General features: G+C 44.3%; 1 protein-coding gene and 1 long non-coding RNA gene across 3 annotated transcripts; one reads left to right on the top strand and one right to left on the bottom strand.

The window, feature by feature from the left end:
* Window positions 1-948: 948 nt before the first annotated feature.
* On the top strand, window positions 949-22597 carry Slc35b4 (solute carrier family 35 member B4). Of its 2 annotated transcripts, XM_021165617.2 has the most exons (10): window positions 950-1233; window positions 7470-7583; window positions 10598-10700; window positions 11888-11937; window positions 14639-14720; window positions 14917-14977; window positions 16576-16685; window positions 17813-17888; window positions 18871-18946; window positions 19712-22597. In XM_021165617.2, the coding sequence occupies exons 1-10, from the start codon at window positions 1157-1159 to the stop codon at window positions 19956-19958; spliced, it is 996 nt and encodes a 331-aa protein (XP_021021276.1). In that variant the 5' UTR covers window positions 950-1156; the 3' UTR covers window positions 19959-22597. The 2 variants fall into 2 exon arrangements, with proteins under 2 accessions (XP_021021278.1, XP_021021276.1); XM_021165619.2 differs by lacking the exon at window positions 7470-7583 and having other exon boundaries at window positions 949-1233.
* On the bottom strand, window positions 3776-26414 carry LOC110296831. Its single transcript, XR_002378217.1, has 5 exons — window positions 26346-26414; window positions 14243-15272; window positions 12047-12231; window positions 10480-10769; window positions 3776-3937 (listed from the first exon to the last, which is right to left on the bottom strand). It is a non-coding gene; the product is annotated as an uncharacterized LOC110296831 (long non-coding RNA).
* Window positions 26415-26617: the final 203 nt, after the last annotated feature.

Raw genomic sequence — 26617 nt, 5'->3', positions numbered from 1 at the left:
TGTGTTCTGTGTTTGTACACCTAGCAAGACCAGTTTTTGATAGATGTGATGAATTAACAGCCCTATTTCTTCCTATTATGTAAGACTAGTGCTACTGCTCAGAACTGTGCCCCTTCATATGTGTGATTGCATCAGCAGTGACACCACATGATGGGAAGCAATTTAGGGGATAAACATAAACACTCCGAAGTTTTCCTCAAGATTCACAACAAACTTGCCAGTGATTTCCCCAACTTGTGACCCAGAGATCTCATCAGAATCCTGGCGACTGCATGCTCTAAATGATGCTGAGCACAATTTTTATTTGTGGTCCTGAACTTTGAATTTTCAATAAGCTCTAGTGCATTCTGAAATTGGAAATGTCTGTCTTCCAAAGGAGAATGGAAACAAGAACTATGGCAAAAAGAAGGCCTTTTATCAGTTAAATTCAATATTTAATGAGCACCTTAAGCTGGCTAAATGCCAGCACAAGACAATGCCTCTACAAAAATCACGACATAAAACAATACATTTACTATATTAGTCTATTCTACAACAACTATTAGTAAGACAGGCCTATCTTTCCCTGTGATGAGAGTGGAGTACTAAGCCAATGCTCTAAACAGGAAGTTCAAGCCAAGGCTCAATCTCAAAACTTTTAGGTTCGCTGTTGTCCTAGAAGTCGGTTTAGATGTTACAGGAATTTCTACATTCTCTCAGTTGCAGGTGAGTTGTTACAGATACTAGAATACTCTAATGAGTAGTCAGTTACAGGGAGCACACAAGCTATTTCGTTGAATACCATTCCAACCTTTATGGTACTGAACACAAATAGCATTGGGACTTCATTTCCCAGAAGGCAGTGCGACACTGACTCACGCGAGCCTTCGGGGAAACGTGCCTGTTTTTTCACGCCTGCCGTAAAGGCGCGCGGTCTGCTGGGACATGTAGTTTGGTCAGCCCTAAGACGCCCCCTCAAATGAATGGGACCGGGTATGACTGAGAACTACAGCTCCTGGTCCGGCCGCGTCGGTGGCAGCTGCGGAGGAAGAGTTGATTAAGACGGCCCTCAGGGAGGGAACCGCTGGCGGTGGTGATGTTGCGCGCGGATTTTCTAGGGTAGCGAACTGAAAGGGTGCTTTTTCTGCGCGCTGGCTCCCCGTGCCCCGCACCGGCCATGCGCCCGGTCTTCGCGGTGGGCCTGGTGTTCGCAGGCTGCTGCAGTAATGTGATCTTCCTAGAGCTGCTGGCCCGGTGAGTGACCCTCTCGGGGCCGCGCCCGGGTTCTCGAAGCTGGTCCGGGGTTGCTCGCCCTGGCCGCCTCCCTACTCCGCTGCACCGGATACCCACGCAGTCAGCTACTCTGCAGCCCTGGCACTCCTCCATTCATTAGCATCCAGGTGACAGGAACATCCTGGGTGCTGCTGTCGGCATCTCCAAGCCACACTTTGGGGAGTTTGAAGCCTGGAGACTTTCTCACGTGACCGATCCTAGGTCTCTAAGGAGCACCCTCTCCAGCTACTACTCATCCAACTCTAGCACCTTTCGCTGACCAGTGAATGAATGACACGTGTCTGTCTGGAGCGAAACTTTTCTCACAGAAAGTTTTGTGTGTGTGTGTGTTGACATGTTTTGCAAAGCATTTGTTTTTATTGGTCGTAGAGATAGATGGTTGTGAGCACTTGGCTTAGACTCATATGTGAGTGATGTGGTGCAGATAACGACTGAGCTGTCTGTCACCATGGTCCCTGAGCATTTCGCACATCACAGTCTTTCGTTGAGAAGAGTGCGCTTTGAAGTGTAGATTGGGAACAGGATTGGCTTTGTGGTGTGGTGTCTTGCAAATAATGTTGGGTAACAATGTGCAAAGTTCAGTAGGCAGAAGTTAGAAAAGTGACAGGAGATGAACTGGAAAACGATTAGGACTAAACAGCTCGAGTTAGTTATTTCAGGTTTGGAGCCTCGGTCTCCTTTTTCAGACAGTTCAATACTATCTCAGTTCAGAGTCACTAGCTACAGGTTTCTGAGTCTATCCATATACTGCTTAGGGCAACTCTGTGACCAAGAGTTACATTGTTTTGTTGAAAGTGAAACAGATGCAAAGTTGGGCGTCTTTTCACTATTTGGAAGTGGCAGAGCAAAAATGGGCTGGAAGGTATCTGTCTAAGCTCCTAGCCCAGTAACATTTCCAGATGCCTTTCATTTTATAACTTGAGTTTTGAACATGGTGTGATGTCTGTTGGAAATGTATCCTATTTGATACTGTTGGTTTGAGTCTTTCAGAAGTACGCAGTTGATTTATGGTGAAGTCTGTATGTGTTATAGTTTGCTTTTAGAGAGCTTACCGTTTTGTTATGCAGAGTGTTGATGAAAATCGATTGTCTTGGGAGTGGGCAGGAACATGAAAATGAAAAAGAAAGTTTCTGGATACACTTCAAAGGGGGAAAACTTTGGAATTCGATATATTTAATATATTTTTAAATAAGAAAGTGATATATATTCAGGCTAGCTATAGAAACAAAGTCAGATAATTGCATTGAATACGCCACTAAATTATGTGAAACCTGTGTGTTCTAGCTTGTGAGCTCTTGGCTAAAACACTTTTCTCAACCATCAGAGGGGTGGGTGATAACGGCTTCATCCCCATGGATTTTGAAGGTGAATGAGAAATGCCTGCCTCACGTTGGTGACTTCCCTAGCCTTCTCCCTTACAATTTGTCTCAGTACAGGCATACATTGTTTTTGTGAGGGTCCAGAAAAATCCCGTGTGTATCCAGGAATGGATTCATTTCTCTTTATAAAGTCTTTTCATTCTCTATAGGAACTTTTATTTAGAATTTTATTACGATCAATTTGTAAATGAATCCAAATTCCTTATTTAACTTTACATATATATAAATCTGCATTTTTGCATACAACTGAGGGTTTTCCTTAAGATTAAGGAAGTGGGCTTATTAATGCAATGTATAGTACATTAGACTGATAACAACGTATGCCTGATTTGCTTAAGTAAACTCTTTACACGGTTGAGCCGTGAAATCTGACCCGATTAGTCCAGATAATCTTTAAAGTTCCTTCTAGATATGATCTTGAAATTTGTGGCTTTAATCTTGAGAAATCACCGTAGAAACCTCATAGAAAAGCAGGAGCTGTGCTTTTTAAATGGCTTCCTTGGAACACTCAGGTGTTAACTCTAAATACAAAGGCTGAAAAGACTTGTTGAAAGAAGGGAGTGTTGAGCCATTTTCCCCAGCTGAAAAACAGATTCCGTTTCTTCTTGCTGACCTTTGTAGACCTAGAATTGGTGCCAGTGATAAAGTGCAAACCTTGTGCACTGCACAAGCAGCTACACAGTAGTAAGTGAGGTCTTGATTCCCTTCTTAAGGAGCTTATGTTCAACCTTGAAAGCATGATACATATGTGTATATGCTATACAGACACACACACACACAACACACACAGACACACACACACACATACACATAGAAAGCTAATGAAGCAGGTAAGGTATTGTGTGTCTTAACATCAGGATAACAATCTGAAAGATTTTATTTTTTCCTTTAAGACATGATGGAGAATTCAATAAGAAAGTTTTATGTCCAGGAAAGAAAGGAGGTGAAAACGTCTGCCCAAGTCATTCCTTTCAAAGTTGCTGGGTTGTTTTTGTTTTTGTTTTTTTAAATTGAAATTTGAATTTTTGCCAAAGAAAGTCCTAAGTAAGAGAAGGTGTCTGCAATTAATGGTTATAAGTCTTAAATAAAGCTTAAGAGAAGGAATGATTCTGGGAAAGCATTTCGTTTTTATTTATTAGAACTTTATTTATTCGCTTTAAAGCGATTTATTCCAGCTAACAGAACCCTTTTCCTTGAGCTGTGCCAGCAGTGTGTCCCTAAGATGCTCTCCGAGTTAGCTTAAAGGAGTGTTGAATGTCGGATCGTAGGAAGGCATCACACACCTCCTATGCAAAGACAAAAAGTAGACTAGAGTTATCAGAGGACCCCATGGGAGGGAGAACAGGATTGTGATTCCTGGTGAGACTTCTTCTGGGGCACCCTACAATTAGATGGTGGTAATGGTTGCCCATCTAAGGCCTGGTAACAGTAGCACTGATACACCAACCCTAGTCATTTGCCATGCTGTCTGACCTAACACAGTGCATGTGACCTCCATGTCCTTAGCCATGAAATGTGGATAAGTAAAGGAAAATAGATCATATGAAGCATACAACTGTAAACCGCTTACGCTTTTTAAATCTTTTACACAAATGCTAACATGCCAGAGCACATTTGGTTAAAGTGGTGCTGACTCCCACCCCCTCGCCCCCATTGACTTGCTTGAGTGAAGACCAGACTCTGTCCCAAGTAGCTCCTACACAGTTAGAAGTCTTCAAGATGGTGACAGCTGTCCTTTCTGTGCCCCCCCCTTTCCTGTGTGTGTGTGTGTGCGTGTGCTCACGCACACATACGCACACATAGATGAAATGGACATGGTCCACCTTCTGAACATGCTGTGATGGCACTGTGTTCTTCCTGCTTTCATGCTTGGCTCCCAAGTGCTTGTTTTCTTTTTCTCCAGGGCAGGGGCCCAGGTCGTGCCCGCTGGGAGCTCTTTCTCGCCGTGCAGAGTAGCTTCCCAGTAACTACTCTGTAAGAGCTTTGACCCAAGCTTTTAGTAGAAAATGGAAGGGAAAGCCAGAGAAGTGTTGATACTCCAGTGTGATGCTTGACACTTGATGCATATTTTCTTACTGAGTTCTCATGGCAACATTATATAGTTTTCATTTTATAAAGGGGGGAAGAAAGGTGTTGCGTGTGATTGTTTAAAAGGGTACCTATTGGGCTGAGGCTGAGGCTTACGGTTAAAGTGCTCATTGTACAAGAGTGAGGTCCAGAGTGCCGATCCCCACAACTCACATGCAGTGCCTGTAATTCCAGCCTGGAAAGGCAGAGACAGGCAATCCCAGAGCAGGCTGGCTATCTCTGTGAGTTCTGGCCTTGATTGAGAGGGCCTGCCTCAGCTAATGAGGACCATGAACCAGCAAGGCTGATTCTGGACATCAACATTAGCACCTCAGGCTTACACATGTACATGTTCACAAGTGCACTCCCACACATGCAGACACCCATATGCACACATAGTACACACACACACACACACACACACACACGAGAAAAGGGAGGCAGAGACAAGACAGCCATCACTATTTTGAAGACCTCTTTGTGTGCAGGAGCCTAGGCTGGTCATCTTCCTTGTTCTAGTTGCCTTTCTGGTACGTGGCAGAGACTGTGTTAAGTGCTTTCCTGGGACCTGTTCATCTGTGTAACAGTAAACCAGAGAGAGAAGCACTCATACTGTTCCCATTTTAAAGAAAATGGCATTTAGAAGTTTACTAACGTCCACACCACGCAGTAAGTGACAAAGGTGCTCTTGCATGTCAGCAGGAAACAACGTGGAGCACCATCGTTTTCACCTCTGTGCCGCCAACGAACACACAGAACACACAGAACACACACGCTCTTGCATGCACAAGTACAGGCACACCCTTTTCCCGTGAGGATCCAGTGGGGGAACCCTTGAAAGTCTAGATTCCCAGGTCCCCACCCCAGGACAGTGAAATCAGGTCTGGGAGGGTGAACCTCTCTGGGAACAGGCTTCACATGGCTTCTTCCTCCACACTGAGTAAGTAGTCGGCAGAGCCGCTGAACTGTATCCCTAGCCCCTGTCCTTTTTATCCTTATAATTTTGAGAAGAACACCGCTTCACTCCCCCCGCAATGCTAGGCTTACAGGCTTGCACTGCCCTGCTCAGCCTGACCCGTGGGTTCCCGGAGATCAGCCTGGACCATCTAGAGTTAAATGTCTGCTCTCTTGTTTGTATTAACCAATGGTTTTAATTAGCTTCTTGCTTGAATGAGATGAATGTCTTACACAATCATTTATGGATTCCTACAAAGTTTAGCCGTGTCTCTTGAACCAAGTAATTCTGAAAGGCAAATTGTTGAACTGTGTCTAAAGCAGTTAGGTTTCAAGAGACCTTAATCGGCAGCAGAGCTTTACGTACAGCTACCTGTTTCAGATGGCAAGCCTAGCTCTGGTAGATGATGTATTCCTTGCCTGCTACTGTGCATGAGGGGTGTGGTTAAGGGTTTGCACTGGGGATATAGCTCAGCGGTAGAGTGCTTGTCTAGTGTGCTGACTAGTTTTATGTTAACTTGATACAAGCTAGAGTTATTGGAAAAGAGGGAGCCTCGATTGAGAAAATGCTCTCATAAGATTGGACTGTAGACAAATCTGTAGGGCATTTTCTTAATTCTTAATTAGTGATTAATGGGCCCTGTGCATTGTGGATAGTGCTATTTCTTGGCTGGTGGTCATGGGCTCTATAAGGAAGCAGGCTGAGTTAGTCACGGGGCCAAGCCAGTAAGCAGTATCCATCCATGGCTTCTGCATCAGTTCTTGCCTCCAGGTTCCTGCTCTGTTTGAGTTCCTCCCTGGCTTCCTTTAATAGCAAACAGTACTGTGGATGTGTAAGCCCAACAGACCTTCTCTTTCCAAGTTGCTTTGGTCATGGTGTTTCATTACGACAATAATAGCCCTAACTAGGACACCTTGCATGTTCAAGGCCCCAGTGCTAGTTTTTATATCTTGTCATTAGTATTCAGTATTCATAGCACCAGTAGAGAATGGAGTTGACTTTGATAGCACTGTATTAACGTATAACTGCTTTAATGAGCCTCGTTCAGTGGTGTCAGGTGGGTGTCTTTGGTTAAGATGAAGACAGACTCTAAAGCTGGTTAATACTAGTCTTAGGGGGAATTTGGATACTCACCTGGGACATCTTTAGTGATAGAACAGAACTGGGGGAGGGGCAGTTCAAAAAAAAAAAAAAAAAAAACGGATCCTGTGACTGATTTTCAGAGCGTCTCGGGAGGGATGTCAGAAATAACTTTCTGACATGTGTTCATACTGTGGAATGTGTTCCTAATAGTCACCATGGAAGACTCCCGGCTCTCCCATAGAGCACTGAAAAGGATCTGTTGAATTCCTGGGTTATCTCTTGACTGTCTAATGTATTGACTCACCACGATAAGGGTTGTAGGGGAGCTACCATGTGCTGCAGCAGTATTTCTCAGCCATTTTTAGTTTATTGTCTCAGCCCCAGGACCCATTTTTTGATAGTTTTTCTTAATCACCCTTACATAGATACACAATTATGTTGATTTATGTATAGACACAGGTATCTGTGTCCTATTTAAATAGCAAGCTTCTTTCCCATCCCGAGAACTATTTTTCATTCATTGGGGATAGTCTAAAGCCACATCCCTATCACCACCTGGCCAGTGTGATCCACGGGATGTGAGAGCCAAGATGAGGAAGTGGGCTGCCAAAACCTATCCACTCTATTATTTTGGTGCTGTAAATATAACAGGTTGTAGTGCCCTTTAACTGAGTCTGGGCCTCATTTTTTTCTCGTTGTTATTCACTATGCAGGGCACATCCAGGATGCGGGAACATCGTCACGTTTGTGCAGTTCTTATTTATTGCTGTGGAAGGCTTCCTTTTTGAAGCTAACTTGGGAAGGAAGCCACCAGCTATCCCAATAAGGTATGGCACATTCAGTCTGGTGGAGTCCTTTTGAAACCTAAAAAGCAGTACCCGCACAAGTATGAGCTGCTTGTTTCTCAAGTTTGGGTAACAATGGAGACACGAGTCTCATGAATTACACTGTTACATTCTAGAACCCTACTTTTAGAATAAAATTCCTGCCCACCACATTTAAATAGCTGTGATGGAGATAAGCTGTGATGGAGATGTGTGTAATACAGGGTCAGAAGGACTAGGGTGACCACAGTAGTTATTGATGTATTCGTCCTTTGTGTTGATAGAATAATTGACTATGCTAAGAATGGTACTGTCATGCACCTTGGGAATAATTGGCTTTTGGAAATAAAGAAGCAATAAGTCTACAGCATGGCAAGTCACTAAATGTCACTGAACTGTTTGCTCACGAATGGGTAATCTTATATTGTGTGAATTTCACTTCAATTAAAAGAAAATGATTGACAAGCTAAGAAAAAAATGTTAATGCCAGACCTCCGTCTGTCAGTCCAGGTGTCTCCACAGGCCAAATGCGATTGTTCTTGTGTTGGACAACTTGATAGAGGTGTGTCTCCTCCTAGTAGCAAGTGTTCAGGAGAGTGGTGTCACTCAGTTTCCTTGGGAGTGACAGTCCCTGGTGAATGTCTCCAAGTACTCAAGCCCATCCTTGTTCTTTTGCTGCCTTCCTTGGTAGCTTGCTGAGTTTTACTAACATTTACCTTAAGTTTCTGTTACTGTAATACAAAGTATCTTACTTTCCTTTGGGTTTAGTGTCCGAATAAACTATCTGTCCCTGCAGGCCAGCATTTACATCACAGTGGGAATCTGATCACATTTTTTTTTTTTTAGCTGCTTTGGGTCTTGTGATTCCCCCCACCTGCTTTCTTGGAGCAGGGTATTTGGTGGTAACATGATGTATATAATAGCACCCCTGCTGGCTAAACTGTCTCCTCCTACCAGTGCTCCCATTTCAGCCTCTACCTCTTCCTCTCACTATGTAACCGTGGCTGACCTCGAGCTCACATCGTAGACCAGGCTAGCCTCAAACTCACAGAGATCCACCTGCTCCTGTCTATTGAATGGTGAGATTAAGGGTGTGCACCAGCATGTCCAGCCGGCCTCTACCATGTCATTATTGCACCCTGTCCCTCTTGCTACCATTAAGTCCCCCATGGTCTCATGTACATTAGCATATCCCCTTCCGTGATTATTTTATTTTGCTTAGGTCTTTCATCTCCACAGTTTGTAAGCTGTGTTATGTAAGTATCCACGTGGAAGAATTTAATTATACTGAAAGACCTTGATAAATGCTGTTTCCCAGTGGCGTCTCCTCATGAGGACATTTGGCAAGAAGCCTTGTAAACTGACTAACAGATGTGACTTAGAGGTTGTGAGGAGGCTGACACTAGTGGTCTCGCATGCCTGTTGCTTTCTTCTCTATGTGAGTTGTCAAGACTGGTAACCCAGCCTGGGCCATGCTTACCCACTGGGCTGCCTGCCCAGCTCCGTATCTAACCAGAAACAAAAGAGAAAGCAAACGTGAGGCTCAGGATTGTTTTATTCTTCAGATGTGCAGATACAAAACTTCAGAAATCTGCCCAAGGGTGAATATTTTATGAACAGTACAGAACCATTGTTTATTTTTACTCTTGATTGTCTAGGCATTTATTTAAAGTTTTAAAAATATTTTTGAATGAATCATAGAATTGCTGATATTTAGTCCCTTGACCTACAAGAACATGACAAGGTGATAAAACCACATGGAAAGATATCTTGACTACATCCTAGGTGGAGATGAAAACACAAATATAAAACGCTTTAATCTGTTTGCTTGCCCTTACTTACCCATAGCATCCATTTACTTATTATATGTGTCCCTTTCCCTTCTGAGTCACCACTGTAGAGTCTCTTTAGCTAGTCTCAGCCTTGAGGTGGAGCTGAGCAGGGCCTTGAACCCCTGACCCTCCCATTTCCCCACTGTATGTGGCACTGGCGACGCAAACCCGGGCCTTATCCATACTAAGCAAGTTATTCTTGCCAAAGGAGCTTCATCTCTAACCCCTAGGATATTTTTTGTTTAATTTTTAATTTTTATCTTAATTTTAAGATAAAATTCTGAAATGACAAAGACTCTGGCCAGGCAGTGTGACACACGCCTTTAATCCCTGCATTTAGGAGGCAGAGGCAGGCAGATCTCTGGTAGTTAAAAGCCACTGTGGGGGCTGGCGAGATGGCTCAGTGGTTAAGAGCGCCAACTACTCTTCTGAAGGTCCCAAGTTCAAATCCCAGCAACCACATGGTGGCTCACAACCATCCGTAACGAAATCTGATGCCCTCTTTTGGAGTATCTGAGGACAGCTACAGTGTACTTACATAAAATAAATAAATAAATCTTAAAAAAAAAAAAGCCACCGTGGTTTATAGAGCCAACCAGAGCTATACAGAGAGACCTTGCCTTTCAAAAATAAAATAAAATAAAATAAAATAAAATAAAATACTCTGATTTTAAGTATACATTCTATTCAAATCAAGGGGTAGCCTCCTGGCTCAGTCTGCAGAATAATTGTCTCGGTAGCTAGGCTGAACATAATCTTGACTTAGCAAATCTTTGGGGCCTTTTTTTTTTTTCAAAATTGAGAAAAAATAATATTATATTCATATCTGTATAGGATAGATTTAAGGTAGTCATTCTCTAGAGGCCTATGAAATATATCTACAAAGAAATTAAATATTAAAAAGGATTACCTGTTCACTTAAACTCTCTAGCTATTAGTTAGGCAACATTGTAAAACCTAGTTCTAAGTTATTTGAAAAATATGCAAGTGTGCCCTTAAGCATAGTCAATAACTCAGACTGTCCCCATGCTAGTCTGACTTTGTCAAGTATTTGTATATGTACTTACATATTTGGCTTTATGTGATAATGCACTCCAAGTGTCTTGTAAAGCGAATACATGTATTTCCTTCTATATCAGAGTTTCTTGTAAAAGTGGATTTGCGCGATGTTCTCTGTCATTGCAGGTACTATGCCATCATGGTAACCATGTTCTTCACTGTCAGCGTGGTGAACAACTATGCCCTGAATCTGAACATTGCCATGCCGCTGCATATGATATTCAGATCAGTAAGTGCTGCCTGCCCACAGTGTGTGAAGGGTGAATGGCTTTCATCTGCAACGTAGGCAGACAGAGACCTGGGGAAGTGGAAAGCGAATGGCTTAATATATCTTTAATAATATTTTTAATAAAATTAAAAATTCTGTGGGAATTTTACTTTCTCTTTCCTTCCCCTGTCTGCTTTTGAGCTCATATTTAACCATCAAGTTTTTGATTTCCCTCACCCTCTGCCTTGCAGTGTTTTGCTTTGTAGTTCAGGCTGGCTTGGAACTCTCCATCTTCCTGCCTCAGTGTCCTCTGTGCTGGGATTACAGACTTGTCCCACCACACCTGGCGGGAAAGTTGTTGATGGAGTGTCTTCTCAGTACTTCATGTATGATGAGCTGTCTCTCTAGCTCGTGTATAAATAAGAGCCGAGTGTTCCCCGAAGAGCAGGGAATACGGCAAGGGACATGTAGGTGGAGTTGCAACAGTCTACAAAATGGGTGCTGACTGGAATATCATTATCTTGTTGCCTGAGAGTTTTATGGGATTAACTATCCTGTTCCTACAGGGACTTGCATTAAATAATTACAGTGACTGAGATGGCCTGAGCTTCAAAAAATTGCCACATGCCATTTGGTTGATTGACACCTTTCTACAGGAGAGGGAGATCCCCACATGCCTTTTTTTTTTATTAAGAATGGAGGTGGGGAAAACTCACTAGAAGTTTTATACAGTAGATACTTGGAAAATATGACAGAAGTAGGTCTCAGATATCACCTAGCCCTATTAGTCATAGCTTGTGTTATGACTTTAGTGCGAACTGACCAATTTTTACACTTATTTATTCATTTTATGTATGAGTGCTCTAGCTGCACGTACACCCGCATGCCAGAAGAGGACATTAGATCCCAGTATAGATGGCTGTGAGCCACCATGTAGTTGCTGGGAATTGAACTCAGGACCTATGGAAGAGCAGCCAGTGCTCCTAACTGCTGAGCCATCTCTCCAGTCCCAAGAATTGGTCATTTTTTTTCATATTGTGTCTTGCAATGATTTTATTATTTCACAGGACAGATTTTCTTGTTTTATTTTTGTCTTAGTGACTGTTCATCCTTCACCCCATGTTTTCCTTTGTCAGTTTTCCTGCCCATCATGAATCATGATGGTTTTTTCCCTAGTGCACTAAAACCTCCATCCTTGTCTTTTACAGGGCTCTCTGATTGCCAACATGATTCTAGGAATTATCATTTTGAAGAAAAGGTAACAGCACACCTTCATGTCCTGCATGTGGGAGTGACATTCCAGGCCACCTCTGTTCATGTCCTGCATGTCGAAGTGACATTCCAGGCCACCTCTGTGCACTGCTCACCTTCCCTCTTCCCACGCTGGTGATAGGACTCTTCTTGGCCATCAGCCTTTTCCTGTTTTCTTTCTCTAAGAATCATGGCTAATCATGACTTTCCAAAGGCAACTGACCAGGTCTGAGACTCTCGCTGTGGCTTCTTGTAGAGCCAAACAGCTCTTATTATCACTGGATCTTCAGTGCTCTGCCAACTAAAATTAGTCAACACAGAACTTCCCCGTGCAGTATGGTCACCGTTAGCCACATGCGACTCCACATGTGAACCTAAAATTAAGCGAAATAAAAGGCAGGATTTCCCTACTTTGGCTTGTTGCACTTTAGACACCGAGCATCCGTGCATGGCAAGTGGTACCCATTTTGGAGAGTGTGGATATGGAGCATCTCCAGGGTGTGCATGGTAGGTCTGAGGGGCAGCTGTTCTAGACAGTGCTTTGCAGTCCATTTTGTTTTTATTCTTGGCATTCCTGGGGCTAGATCCCAGGGCCTCACAGTGCTGTAAACACTCTGACCATTAACCTGCACATTCACCACACATAAGATGCTCATCAGTGTAATGAACTAGCAGATAACTTTATATGCTAAGAGAATTCCCAGTAAAGTCCCAGATAGACATGAAGAAGGAGCGGAAAGTTGGGGTTATTCAACTGTGGCCAGTGGTGTGGTAGGACTCGGGTGGGAAATGGCAGACCAGCCTAGGATGGGTTATCAAAGCACCCACCTCCCCCTCGAGCCTCAGCCCTCTCTGCAGGGACATTAGGGAGAGACAGTAGAGAGTCTACAAGATTTCTCACAGCAAGGTCACCTTCGCTGTTAAAACCACAGTTGTGCAAGTGATAACATGTTTTCAGTTGTCCAGTTCCTAGTGTCTTGGTATTAGGGCTCTCTAGGGTAGGGAAGAATCCGCCCATTCAGAGACAGAACCTAAAGGGGTTTTGTTTTGTTTTTGAGATTGTTTTTGAGACAGTCTCATTATGTAACCCTGACTGACCTGGCACTTAGGTTTGTCAACCAGCTGGCCTTGAACCCACAGAGATCCACCTGCCTCTGCCCCTCAAGTGCTGGAATTAAAGATGTGCATCACCACATCTTTAGTAGGATGCTTGTCTAGAACCTACAGTTTTTATGTTACGAGGGCTATATCAAAACAAGGACAGCTGTTCTATCTTGATAGGCTTCTTCTTGTGTCCTGTATCTCCAGAGGTCTTGGAGTCCCCAGGTACGTTCTCTTGCATGTGAGTTCTTTGCAGTCCTCTTTGCTTTAAGCATACGTAGTAAACAGCCATGGTTTTTTGTTTGTTTGTTTGTTTAAGATGAAGACTGTGTGTGTGTGTGTGTGTGTGTGTGTGTGTGTGTGTGTGTATAAAGCATTATAGTCTCCTGATACAATCTTACACCGTCAGGGTTTCTTCTCAGCATCTGTTTCCCCTAAGAGTTTATTCGGACTCTGTTATCTTGAGTCTGAGCCTTTGACCATTCGCAGAGCAGGAATTTCTCTATCATCTCTCTCTTCTCATTCTCCTCTTCCCTCTCCTCCTCTCCCTCCCTGGTGATTAAACCCAGGGCTTTGTCCACGCCAGGAAAATGTCCTTTCACCAAACTCTGTCCCAGGCTTATTTTCTTACTTTCATATACATAAGATTTTATATTTTTTCATATATATTTCTTATATAAGGTTCTATTAACTTATATTATGTATATGTAATTAACTGTGTACATTATAATTTCATACACACATACACATATGTATGTATACAACTGTATATCTATAGCTATATATATGTTTATATGTAAAGTGTGTTCATCCCCGTGCCCTCTGGTCCATCTCCTGCTCCTGCTCAGCCCTGCCTCTTCCCAGCCAGCCCCCTTCCTCTCCCTTGCCTCACTTCTCTGTGGACTCCCCCATCCCTCCCTCAGCCTCATAGCCAGTTGGCCCATGATGAGGCATTGTAATCCAAAGGTACAATGTACTGGAGTAGAAAAGAAACGGTGATTCATTCTGTGAGTTTAATTTCTTTTTATCCTTCCTGGGGTCTTTCCCTTGATTACCGAGACTCTGAGGGGATCATAATGATGCAGTTTTAGTTAATGCGAAATGTCACCAATTATGTTGCCCTCTACGAATCTGTTATTCCTCCATTTATCCAGCATTGCCTACATTGTACAGAACCATTTAAGCTATTGAGATGGTTTTTAATGAAATACCTTTCCTGGAGAATGGACATTATTCCCCAAGTTTTGACTCTTGTATCTGATAATCTCTTGTTCCTCTTGAATAGTGTGTGTATAAAGACTCAATTCTGGGCTTTTAGGCCTGGAAAGGCACAGACACTGGTGAAGCCTGGGTGGGTTGAATTATTGGTTTTTGCAGAGCAGAATGCAGTGTCATGTGACATCGGGTGTGTGTCTGTTTTCTGGTTTTGTTTTCTTTTTCATTTTCTGATAAAACAGTCTGCTGGTCAACAAACTGTTAAAGACAACTACTGGAGAGTATCCCCCAGTGGTACTAAAGAGCTTTGTACTTGAATCGCATACTTCCCGGTGGTAGATCCCATTAGACGTTGTTTCCTTTCCTAAGGTGTCTTGTCCTTATTTTTTCAGATACAGTATGTTCAAGTACACCTCCATTGCCCTGGTGTCTGCAGGGATATTTATTTGCACTTTCATGTCAGCAAAGCAGGTGGTAAGAATCAGCTTTAAATCATTTCTGTTCACTGCTTGTCATTGGGCCGATTATTAGGCACCTATGAGTAATGAAAGGGATTAGAGAGCGTATGTAACACAAGGACGCAGCTCAGAGAACGGGAGGAGGTGGAGAGCAGAAACACTCGTCGTTGCAGTTCTGGTCCCTGTGCACGGTGTGTTTTCTTATTTCCTAGACTGTGCAGTCCGGCTTGAGTGACAAGGATGGGTTCCAGGCCTTTGCATGGTGGTTACTAGGTAAGTACAGTATTTACGAAAAGCTAATGACCTCTGCGCTTATGTTTGCTGAGTCTTCTCCTGTGGGACATGTTTCTTGGCAAGAAGTTTAGGCTAAACTAATTATGCCAAGGAGGAGAGTGGCACCTGGGACCAATATGTCTCTGAACCTTAGTATTCAAAAAATGAAGAGGCGAGTGTTGACTCTTTAGGCATGGTTGTCACTGGCCCAAGAGAGAAAAGTCTGCCATTCTCCTCCGGACTACTGTGGAGGGAGTCTTCTGATTCTTCAGGGCCGGTCCGTGTCTGGAAGGACCTGTAAAAGAAGGGCGTGTTAGAACTCTTGACTCTAAATTTCCCAAGGATGCATTTCTAACTCTGGGGCTTATTTCTTCCTAAGTTAACTGCTCCATATGGCAGTGTTCCCAAGTCAACTCTCATGAGAAGTTTTAAAAATACAAGTATCTCTGTGTGGAGTTAATTAGACAACCCCTCCAGGGCCTCATCCTCACATGGATTTGGAGGGGACACTCCAGTGTGTGTGGTAGGAGCAGGAGCAGGCTGACACTGATTGGGTGGAAGAAGGTAACAGGAGATCACGCCCTCCTTACCTGGGATTTGGACACTCATTAACCCTTTAGTTGCTGTTCTTCAAAGCAAAGATCTCTGTACTGTTAGGAAAGTACTTACTCAATGGGAAAATTCTCAAAGCATACAAATATGCAATTCCTGGGGAAAATTAATGTCCAGTAATCTTATACTCTCTTCATATAGTGATCGCACACGCATGCGCGCATGCACACACGCACACACACACACACACACACGATGACTGTTAAGTTTTGACTTATGGTTTTGACAAGATGGTAAATGGCACTGTGTGAAACTAGAGTAACACAGCCATTTTCATACAAGCTGCTAGCAGAGTGAATCGATTGCCTTTCTCTAGAAATATTGTGTATTGAGTTTTTTAAAGGTCTTAAAGGTTTGTTTGTTTTTTTTTTAAATGTTTGACTCAGCAGTTCCATTTATGAAAGTTTATCCTAAGGAAGCAAGTAGCATTTCAAGTTTTTATGTATATTGATTTCAATAAATAACCGGAAACCTAACTGGTCTCATATCAAGACATTTAAATGTGGTACAAGCACATGATAGGGTGATATACAGAACCTAAATTACATTGAAAACACAGTTAATCAAGGACATAAAGGGAAGGCCCGGAAAGCAACGTGGAAAGATGTGTGGACAATCTCATCCTGTGTCAGTGTGCAGAAGTGAGTGTGGACAGTCTCAGTGATTCAGTGTACAGAAGTGAGTGTGGACAGTCTCATCCTGTGTCAGTGTGCACAAGTGAGTGTGGACAGTCTCATCATGTGTCAGTGTGCAGAAGTGAGTGTGGACAGTCTCATCCTGTTTCAGTGTGCACAAGTGAGTGTAAGGATGGGGACATGGGAAATCAGAGGAGTCAGTGCAAGCACTGTGGTTTTAAAGTTTGCATATCTTATATATAAGTCTATGATAGTTACAGAACTATTTGTATACAGTGTATATAAATTACACTGTCACCTGGAGAAAACAGGTGGGAAGGCTTGTAGTAACCTGGTCCATGGTTTTTTTAGGTATTGCGGCACTGACCTTCGCTCTGCTGATGTCGGCAAGAATGGGCATCTTCCAAGAGACTCTGTACAGACAGTTTGGGAAGCACTCCAAGGAGGCGTTATTTTATAATGTAAGCAACTCCTTAAACTCTGGGAAGGGGAACTTTCCCATGCGTGGTATGATGTGCTGAATGAAATGCTATGTGATGGACAGACTGTGTTTGTATTCGAAACCGGCCTTTAGACAGAACAGTGAAGTATTTTAGGCAGGCGGCTAGTGTGTATTTTGAGTGGCAGGTATTTATATGAGATGATCATGGTCAACCACATAGAACATTTAAAGGACAAGGAACCAAGGCCCACAAAGTTCCTGTAGGTACAGTTGTTCAACCAATATAGAAAGCTGGAATGGGAGCATAAGACACAAAGCAACAGGTCAGGGCTGTGGGTATCAGTGGGGCAGTTGGGGGGTGAGGGCTCAGGGCCTGAGTTTCCCAAAGGGGCTTTAGTCATGTGATGGTTTAGGCCACCACGTGTACCTGAACTTCTTCATCATAAAGGGTCACCTGGCAGGCGCTCCTGTAGCTATCCTCCTCCCCTTCTTTACTGCTGTTGGAATATGACCAGGGAAGTAACTGCCCTCCAAGGCCTGGGGACAGTTCCTCCCATGCTCAGTTAATCCCAACAGGCAGGTGGACACATTCACTTGGCACTAGAGTTTGTGGCTGTGGATTTTTAAAGGTAAATATTCTGCCTGCTTTGTATCTTTCCTTGAGAGCAATGGCAAGCACAGTGACAGCTCAGCAAGAGTCGCTGTGACTTGATTTGACCTTGTGTGGTGTGAGGAGGATGGAGGTTGGCAGGCACTTACGTCCTCTTCCTCTTCAGCCTCTTCTCACCATTTGTTTGTTTCTTGTCCGTAGATTGTCTTCAAATCTCTTTCATACTAGTTTCTAAATCTTTTAAGATCTGTGTGGGCCTTGTAATTTCCAAATATAGTATGTAGCAAATCCTTTTGGGCACAATGTCTGTGTGCTGAGGTCCCCATTTCCCTTGTAGAGGGCAGGACCCTACCCCTGTGCTTTCTCCATGGTGACCATCAGACTCCATAAGATGTCACTCGATGGCACAGAGGCACTACACACCTCACCTTAGGGGGCGCTCGTGCTCCCTGGCCTGCTTGAGCCATTGTAGAGCTACCCTAACTGTGCAGCAGTGGGTTTGCAGTTACCTCTGTGTGATCCGTTTCTTCCCACAGCACGCCCTTCCACTTCCCGGGTTCATCTTCTTGGCCTCTGATATTTATGACCACTTTGTTCTGTTCAACAAGTCTGGTAAGTCTGGGGTCATGTGGCGGTATTCCCCGGCAGTTTCTGAGGCAAAGGCTCACTTTGACATTTGGCTCAAACACGGCTTATCTCATGTTCATCTGAGCCGTTGCTCCTTCGGGCGTTTAGACAGGGTTTAGTAGTCGCAGCAGCGAGAGGAGAGAGAGCTTCACGCGCTCTCTCCTAACCCCCACGAGGAGGACGGATATCCTTTGGCATTGTGTGTCTTGAGAATGCAAACAAGCAGTCTGGGTACGAAGCTGGGGTGGAGCCCTGGGAGGTGGGGTGGCAGCCTGGCTGTCTCTGTCTCTTCTGTGAAAGGCAGAGCTGCTCACAGGTCCCACTCGCCTTTGGCGCCAAGCACGCCGGAGCAAAATGATGACAGGGCTTGTCTCCTAGCTACAGATTAAATAAACAAGATAAAGTAATTACAAACAACATTTTAAAAAAAGAAATGTGAAACCACTGTGAAGTGTCTGTATGAAGGTAGGCTGTTGCTTTTTAGGGTGACTGTGTAGTAAGTTGATGATGGATGGTCACTCCCCTGGAAAGACCTCACACATACAACCTGATCGTCTAAAAGTACTTCTGTTGATAGGTAGACAATAAGAAAAGCCTTGTTTAAATCAAGGCTGTATGTTGCACACAGCACAGGTAGGAAATGCATTGAATACCACATTGGGCCTGATCTGCCTGTGCTAGTGCTGTGTCTGTCGTCTTTCGACCTAAAAATGTGTTATGAAAGTAGTAGTAAAAGAGACCACGAGGCTCCGAATGACAAGACCTCACTTGTCATTATTAATGTCCTCGTTTGTGGAGATCCTGGGGATCCCCATGGAGCCCCACTCCTGTGAGACCAGGTAGTGAAGAGACGTGCATGCCAGCTGCTTTCAAGGGAAACGATGCTGCAGTTCCTGTTCCTGTTTTTGCCTGTATAACCTTGGTCTGCCCATGCCGCCATGATTATGTGGTCTCTTCGCCTCTGCAGAACTCTATCAAGTTCCAGTCATCGGTGTGACGATGCCCGTCATGTGGTTCTACCTCCTCATGAATGTCGTGACTCAGTATCCTTTAGTCCTCTTTTATGTCTGTCCCCATGTTGCTTTGGCAGAGGATTGTTTATTCTAACAATGTGGGGATATGAATTTGGGTTCTGCCTTGATTTATATGGTAAGCTGGAGACAGATAAACCCATTCGTGAAGCCCCTTTGTAGAGGGAAAGAGAGTAACGGTGCAGAAGGTCAGATAGGTCTCACTGAGGAAATAGGACTCCGTGGATTGTTTACAGCTGGTTATGTTATGAAATAGTCTGAGATTCCTGCTTGAGTTTCTGGTATCCTAGAATATATTATAGGTCGACTATTATATAGCGACTATTATAAGTCGCTGCAAGGTTCTGAAACAAACTTCAAATTGAGACTAATTTAAAAGTAAATTATGTTAGTAGAAGGACCTTACTACTGTAAGAGTCGTGGCATCTTTAAAATATTGAAACAGATGGAGGTTGAGTGCCTCCTTCTGAAACCACGTAGATTTGCCATACAGAGTTGCAGGAGAGATTGGAGGGCCTGAGGACAAGACAGAGTAAGGTGAGTAGGGTCCCCTTCCCGAGAGTGGCACTCCGGCATTCACTTCGATGACCTTCATTATAAACTGTAAGGACAATCCGTAGTAATGGGCTTAGGGATGGCAGGGCCAGAGTCCTTCGGGAAGTCCTGCTAAGGAGAAGTCCACACAGCGTTCTTCCTGTTTTCTCAGCATGTCAAGTTGAAGCCAGGACTCGAACCTACACCCTAGTTTACAGAGAATAGCCTTAACCACTCCTCCAGATATGTGTGCATCAGGGGTGTGTTCATCCTTACAACAGAATGTACCTCCCTCACCGTCACACTGGTTGTGACTCTGCGAAAGTTTGTGAGCCTCATCTTTTCTATCTTGTACTTCCAGAACCAGTTCACTATGTGGCACTGGCTGGGCACCTCGTTTGTCTTCATTGGGACCTTAATGTACACAGAGGTGTGGAAAAACCTCGGGACCACAAAAAGTGAGCTGCAAAAGGATGACAAGAAGGACTGAGGTCTGCCGCCTGGGACAGACAGACAGACGGTATTATGTGAGAGCGGCCTCTGCTGCAGGTCTGGCCACCATTTCACTTTAGCTGATGCCAAATTACCAGAGTATTGAAGCAGAAAGGCTCCAGAGCTTCCTCCAAAAGGATGGGACTCATCTGCTCTCACGAGTCTGCATTTGTAGATTCCACATAGGCATCCCTGAGATAGAATAAACAAAACAAGCAAGGCTACCAGGCAGACTGTCGGGCGGCCTCTGCATTTGCTTTTCTATTTCTTTGCCAGAACATCAGAACCGTATTTGTTGAATTCCAAGTCTCAGAGCTTCTAGTTTTCTACCTGTGTCGCACTTGTTGCTACTGATGCCTCTTTGCTATGTACCTCTTTCCTCCCATCACCCCTCCACACTTAAGCACTTTGCAGCACTGCCAACATTCTGGGCACAATCAGGCACTGAGTGATCCAGTGGACATGCGAAAAATTAGACCCCAGGAGTGATGAGACCGGACTCCCTCCAGCGTGTTGGTGTTGGGAGAGAAGCAGTTGTCCCCATGAGCAGAGCCCTTGAGATCCGTGAGCTGGATGCCGGTGATGCTGGAGTAGACGGCTGGATCCCACCACACACATTTCACGTTATTTGATTAGTCAGTGCAGAGATCACACACTTCTTTCACCTGTTGCTTTCTGTAGTTAGAGCAGTCCTGCAGCGCTCATTGCACATTAGAAAGGAAGAAAACTTGGAAGTGGATCGAGAAGAGGGAGACCTTTCCTTCCATCTCCCACATGAAGTCCCTTCGCCTGTTTACGGAGATGGAGAAGGAAGTGTGGCCCAATACAGCTCACTCTTTCAGCACCCTGAGAGACGGTTGCCCCTGTGAACCCAGCCACACACTTCCGTGAGACTCCTGTGGGTTTCAAATATGTGTCTGTGAGAGGCGTTAAGACCTGGTAGCCAGAAGATACTTCTGAGAATGATCACGTGTCAAGTCATCGATGATGATTGATTGATACACAGGTGTGAGTGTGGTCAAACCCCAGCTGCCGCAGGGTGAAGTCTTCTTGTCCGGTAGATATGGGACTGCTTTTGGTGGCTGTGCATGAGAGGTGGCATGACACAGCATGTTTACATACAGAAACAGACCTGTCTCTTTTCTGCTGATCACTCTGAAGGTCTGATTTTCCTCTCTTGGATCCCCTTGAGGAAGAGTAACCCTGTCACACAGCATGTGGCGCTTGTGTGCCCTCAGCTGGATTGTATGTGATTGAAGAACAAGAACATCCATGTTGCTTTCTTTCCTCGTCCCCACTTAGGGCCAGACCCTCATTACCCTCACCTAGCCATCTGTTCCTCTGCAAACAGCTACACGTACTGTTTCTCTCGCACAGACGACAGCCTTCCATTCTTCTGCTATCTGCTGACTGTGCTCAGACTGAGGTGTGGCTCTCCATCTCCTCGGCTCACTGTAGTTCTTTGTTGCACCCTCCAAAGATGCTCTTTGATGGGTCTGAACAGCAGCAGCAAAGAGAACTGTCCCGATCCTCTGGGTCCCCTGGGAAGGCAGTTAAGACTCCTTTGCCTTTCTGTTACATTAAAAGCAGATACTGTTTCTCCACTTAAGTCCCCAGGTTTGCAGACTGATTGTCATTCTGGCCATTGACAGCTTCCCAGTGCTGGTAATGGTCTGTTCTCAAAGACCTGAATTAGATGTGAACCCATTCACAGTCCCAGAAGCTACTTTGAAATATGTGGGGTTGCCTGGACCAATGTTGCTATAAATACCAACTGTTAAAAGCCTCCTTAAAAAGACAGTAATAAAAAGTACTTTTTTCTTCCAGTTTAACAGAAGAATCTGTCCCTCGGGGTTCTTGAGGCTCCATTCTGATTACTCCTAACAGGCTATAACCTTCAGTTACCTAGAGCTTCCCTTTTTATGTTGGGAGAAGTACCACACAGCTTGTAGTTCCCTGAGACTGGCTGATACAATCTAACTGGACCGGTTAGGGCTTCAGAATGTGTATCCCTTTGTGGGTTTTGTTGAAGGAGATGTAAGAACAGATAAGAGTGTGAGCTCTGCTCGCTCAAGCTAGCAAGTGCCCCAGCTGCTTCCTGCCCTGCAGTAGACAGAAGAAAATGTAACCGACACTAGGTAGAGTTTTGTAAAATTGCCCTTCTAAAGGTTCTGTTTTCCTTCTCATTGTGTATGCTTGTTGCACAGGGCCCTGTGGTTGGACACTTCCCTGCAGTTGAGTACTTCCCCCACGCTCTCCTCTCCCCGAGCTGTCCACCCTTTAGGCCCTGCTGTTCCCCTGAACAGTTTTGCGTTCTACCTTCAGATCACATACACACCGTGGTTTCATGTCTCTCTACAGGAGAGCTACAAATAAGGAGCACACATATGCTGTTTGTCCTCCCTACACCAGCTAACCCCTTACTAGGACCATCTCTGGATATATCCATAAAATCACTCTTTATAAAAGTCATTTCTCTTTGCCTTTTATTTATTTATTTTATTTATTTATTTATTTATTTATTTATTTTTGCATGTGAACTGTAAAGGTTTTAAAAGGGCAAATAAGTCATTTTACCAAGGGCCAGGTTCCCTGGAATGTAGAGAACTGCCTATTAAACACCTTTGTTCATCTTCAGAGACAGAGTATATCGTTTGTCTCAAAATAGAGATTAAGACATGTAAAACTCTAGAGTAAAAGCCAAATAGCAAAGGCCTCTAGCCGGGAAATGTAGTGTGTCTGCAGCCACACGACAGCATGACTCGTGTATGAGGTGACAGGACGCTTGGGTTATACTTACTGTCTCACAATCTGCTGTTGTCCACGCCGTCTTTATCACTTTCATTAGAAATGTGTTTTCAGTTCTTAAACTTTTTTCTCGCAGTGCCAGGGATCAGTGCTAGGGCCCCATAGATAGTGTGGATTCTCTTGTTTTCTTCTCACCCAATACACTAGGTAGACTTACAGTTGATTTTATGAGGCTTGTTCTGCGTTTCCTTTCTCCTTCTTCCTGCCCAGCTGACCAAAGTCCAGCACTCAGTTCTCTGCCAGGGTGGTTGGTGCTGCCTGTGGCTGCCCTCTTCTGTTCTGGGAGGAACACATGTTAGTTCTGAGGGTTCTCAGCCTGTAGTCATTTCCCGTGCCCACTTTCCTCCATGCTGGGGTCCGCTTTTGGGTTTTGTGCCTTTGTTCTTCCTGACCCCTGGGTTCCTGACTGCACCTGTATCCCCTTGGGCAGTTGAGCGGCACCTGCCGTACCTGCTCAGGCCTCTGCTCCCTGGGGCTCCTGGTAATTTTCAGGAGTTTTCTAGGGTATTTATATCCATCTAGAATGCCTTGTCTAGTGTTTCTGTAAGCATCGCTAGTAAGAGTCTAGTGTATGGGAAGCACTTGGCAGAGAGCTTGCATGGAAGCTTTATCTGAACCGACTGCATATTCTTGTCCAGCTCAGCCCAGGAGCAGAGAACCACTGCTACATGGCCCTTCTGGTTGGGCTCTTTTTAGCCTAAAGACGGGGAAGGGGAATGGAGTCAATATCTGAGCAGATAGCATACTTAGAGGAAAAAGCATGTGTTAAAGATCTGAGACCCCGATCTTCTCTTTGGCTAGCGACAGATAGAATTAGGAGGAACTCCTGCTACATAAACAGAGTGCTTTGGGCTCAGTGGCTTTCTGCTGAAAGCTGTTGACTGCATCTTGTCTGTGGCAGTTGAAGCTGACATTGAGAGAGTATAGAGAAAATGTGCTCATTACTACCAGTGAAGTGTTTAGAAATAAGTATTTATAGTATTTAAGCACTGGAATATGTTTGCTATGACCAGAGCTGGGATTGGAGGCTGGCCCTTCTCAATTTTATTGTATATATATTTTTTTTTTCTAGAAGTTTCCTCACTGTAGACATTCCAGGAATGGAAGAGGCCGGGAGCATGCATAATTCATTTCTGAACTGCCAGCTCCTGGCAAAGTGTCTGACGTGTGTTACATGAGAAAGTGAATGCTTGCCAAGGCCTCTTCCTCCCTCTCCATAATGGTTCCTAACAGCCAAGGAAGGGAACAGCCCAGTGGCTCCAAAGAAGAAAAGGAGTGGGGAGCAGTTACTGGGAGAGGTTCAGAGAATGCTACCCAGCTTTTTGCTCTCTTGATGCGTGGTGGTAGGGAAGAAGGCAGACTTGTGTGCATGTTACCATGTACAGTTGATGTTCAGAAGAAACTCACCAGATTGTTAGAGTCCTAAGGGTTTTTGAAGTGGCTGCTTGGTGACCAGCACCCTGCAGTCAGTAGTACTGCTCTCCGGAGAGCTGTGTATCTTGGTCTTCTCTGTACCACCATGAGGCAAGCAGCAAAAGAGCCAGAGGCAGAAAAGGCCTGGTCTGCATCCAGACACCGCCCATATTTGAGGGGGGGACGTGTAATGATGCCTTTGACAGACGAGTTATTTTACATCTTTTCTGGTGGAAGGTAGACTCCTCAGGCAAAGTGGGAGGCAGTGGTTATCCCCCAGCAACACAAGAAAGCCTTTGTGCTTTGCTCGCAACTGCGAGCATCTCCGAGCTGTTTGCTTTCTTTCCAGAGAATGGCCTCAGCTTCCCAAGAAGGATGATTTGAAAAGTAGCAAATTATGGTGGTGAGGATTTTATTCATCCAGACTCTGAACGCTTCATTGAGTAGTACATTTTAAGAACAAAGATCAGAGCTGGAGGGAGCACAGAGCAGCCGTGTGTGTAGAACAGCCCAAAGACATTAGTGAGCATTCAGACTTTGAGCTGTGTAAATATCAGGCCTCATTCCCAGCCGTAGGAGCTATTTGAGCAGTTAAGAAGGGAAGGGAGGCTCTTTGAATAAAACGTTTTGCCAAACTGAATGTGCCCTTTTTACTGTCATTTCTTATAAAGAGCCATTTTTCACCTCTGGAAAAAACTCATAAGACATCTGGGTTTTATCTTTAATTTGCAATAGTTGTTTCTTAATAAAAGTGATAAATCCCTGCAGGTGTGTCTAATCACCATTGCCTTCAGGGCTCGTGTGTGGTTTCAAGAGCTCTCTTGTTTTTACCTTGTACATGGTGGCGGTGGGATGCTTCGCCGCGGACCATTGTCAGCAGCCTGTCTTCCTGATGCTTCGCAGCTGGATCAGTAAGAGGCCCCTCCCCAGGCTACTGCCTGCTTCTGCTTCACAAAAGTAAAGTAGATTGGTCTGCCATTGGAGTTCTAGAAGGTTGGGGCAGTGTCTGCAGCGAATCTCTCCAGTATATTGACTTTTATACTAGTCAGTGTGATCAGCCCCTTTTCTCTACAGACTACACTACTTTTACATAAATCCTAGCACAGAAGTCGCACATGCTCCAAGCAGTGTGCCATTCAGTCTGCAGCCACCCACACATGCAAACATAAAACCTCCCCCTTTTAACAGTTTTATAGACTTTTTTCAGGCTGAGCTGGGTGTTTTAAGTAGACCCACAGTTTTGAGCTGGAATGGCCTCTGAAAGCCCCATATGCTGAAGCCCCAAAGGGGTTAATGCGTGTTGAACTCCAGAATGTTCTGAACTGCCAGCCTGAGAAGAGAGACTTCTTAAGACGGTAAATTATGGTTTAGTTCAACTTGTGAGCAACCTGCATGTTTCCATGAGCAGGGCGCTCTTTTACACAGTGCCCTGTACTTCTGATACCAGCAGCAGAACAGTTGTGCACACCATTCTCTAGATGCCACTCGTCGAGAAGAGCAACCAGCACTTAGGGAGATGTCACGAGGATCCATTTCCTTTGACCCCTTTCTTACATGAAACAGTCAAGCACTATCAAAGACTGGTGCATACCACTTGGTTTTCTGTTGTCAAAAAGTCTGTTTCCCAGGAGAAACAAACACGTGGGCATGTGGGTTTGTCAACAGCCAAAGCTTTTAGGGATGTTCTTTATCTGCAAATTAATATAGTCATCTCATCATTAAAATGAAGTTATTTTAACGCCTGATTGTTTCTTAATCAGCACTTTAAGGATCTAGCATATGGCTCTGTTACTACACATGACTCGGCAGCCCAAATACGTCCTGAATCCAAGTAAATCTTATGATGATAACCACTAGAATTTATGACAATGAGTGAAGTTGATTGCATGAACAACACATCCGTGTGGGTTTCCCCGAGTCTCTTAACATTTGATTCATGTAATTAAATAATACTATTCTCAATGGAAACCAACTGTGAGGGAAATTCGTTTTGTTTTACTAACTAGGAAACTGAGGCGTGGAAGAACTACCTAGCGTAAGTACATAGCTCAGTTGCTCATATGTTGTTGGAGCTGAGTTTTGAGCTGTTAGACCCCGGAGTCTGAGCTCTAAGGATTGTCCTGTGCTATCTCCCAAGGCAAGACTTCGATCCCGATCTACTCACTGGCTTTGGTCTCCATATGCTAAATGCCACCAATGAGCCTCGACTCTGTGTTCTTAGCATGTTAGTTGTTAAGGCCTAGATGGAATGTTAAGGCCTAGGTAACTGTTACCTGGCTAGCCTACCATTTTGTGCTGTTACTAATATTATAAGGAAACGTTCTCACGTTGTTTCTGCTAGTTACTAGGAAATGTCCTCATGCCCATGTTGATTACATATTCTGTTATACTCTGTGTCCTTGGAAACTGATTGTAATAGAAGGCAGTAGACCTGCT

This window comes from Mus caroli, chromosome 6 (assembly GCF_900094665.2).
Source record: "Mus caroli chromosome 6, CAROLI_EIJ_v1.1, whole genome shotgun sequence".
Classification (NCBI taxonomy): Eukaryota; Metazoa; Chordata; class Mammalia; order Rodentia; family Muridae; genus Mus; species Mus caroli.
The sequence above is the reverse complement of the archived record's forward strand: the minus strand, read 5'-3'. Positions and strand labels throughout refer to the sequence as shown.

What these genes read in the sequence shown, in the direction of transcription:
- Slc35b4 (XM_021165617.2), top strand. Translation starts at nt 1,157, where the DNA reads ATGCGCCCGGTCTTCGCGGTGGGCCTGGTGTTCGCAGGCTGCTGCAGT. An exon ending in CCACCAGCTATCCCAATAAG is followed by an intron (nt 7,584 to 10,597) that starts GTATGGCACATT and finishes CTGTCATTGCAG; the next exon opens with GTACTATGCCATCATGGTAA. An exon ending in CTCATGAATGTCGTGACTCA is followed by an intron (nt 18,947 to 19,711) that starts GTATCCTTTAGT and finishes CCACTCCTCCAG; the next exon opens with ATATGTGTGCATCAGGGGTG.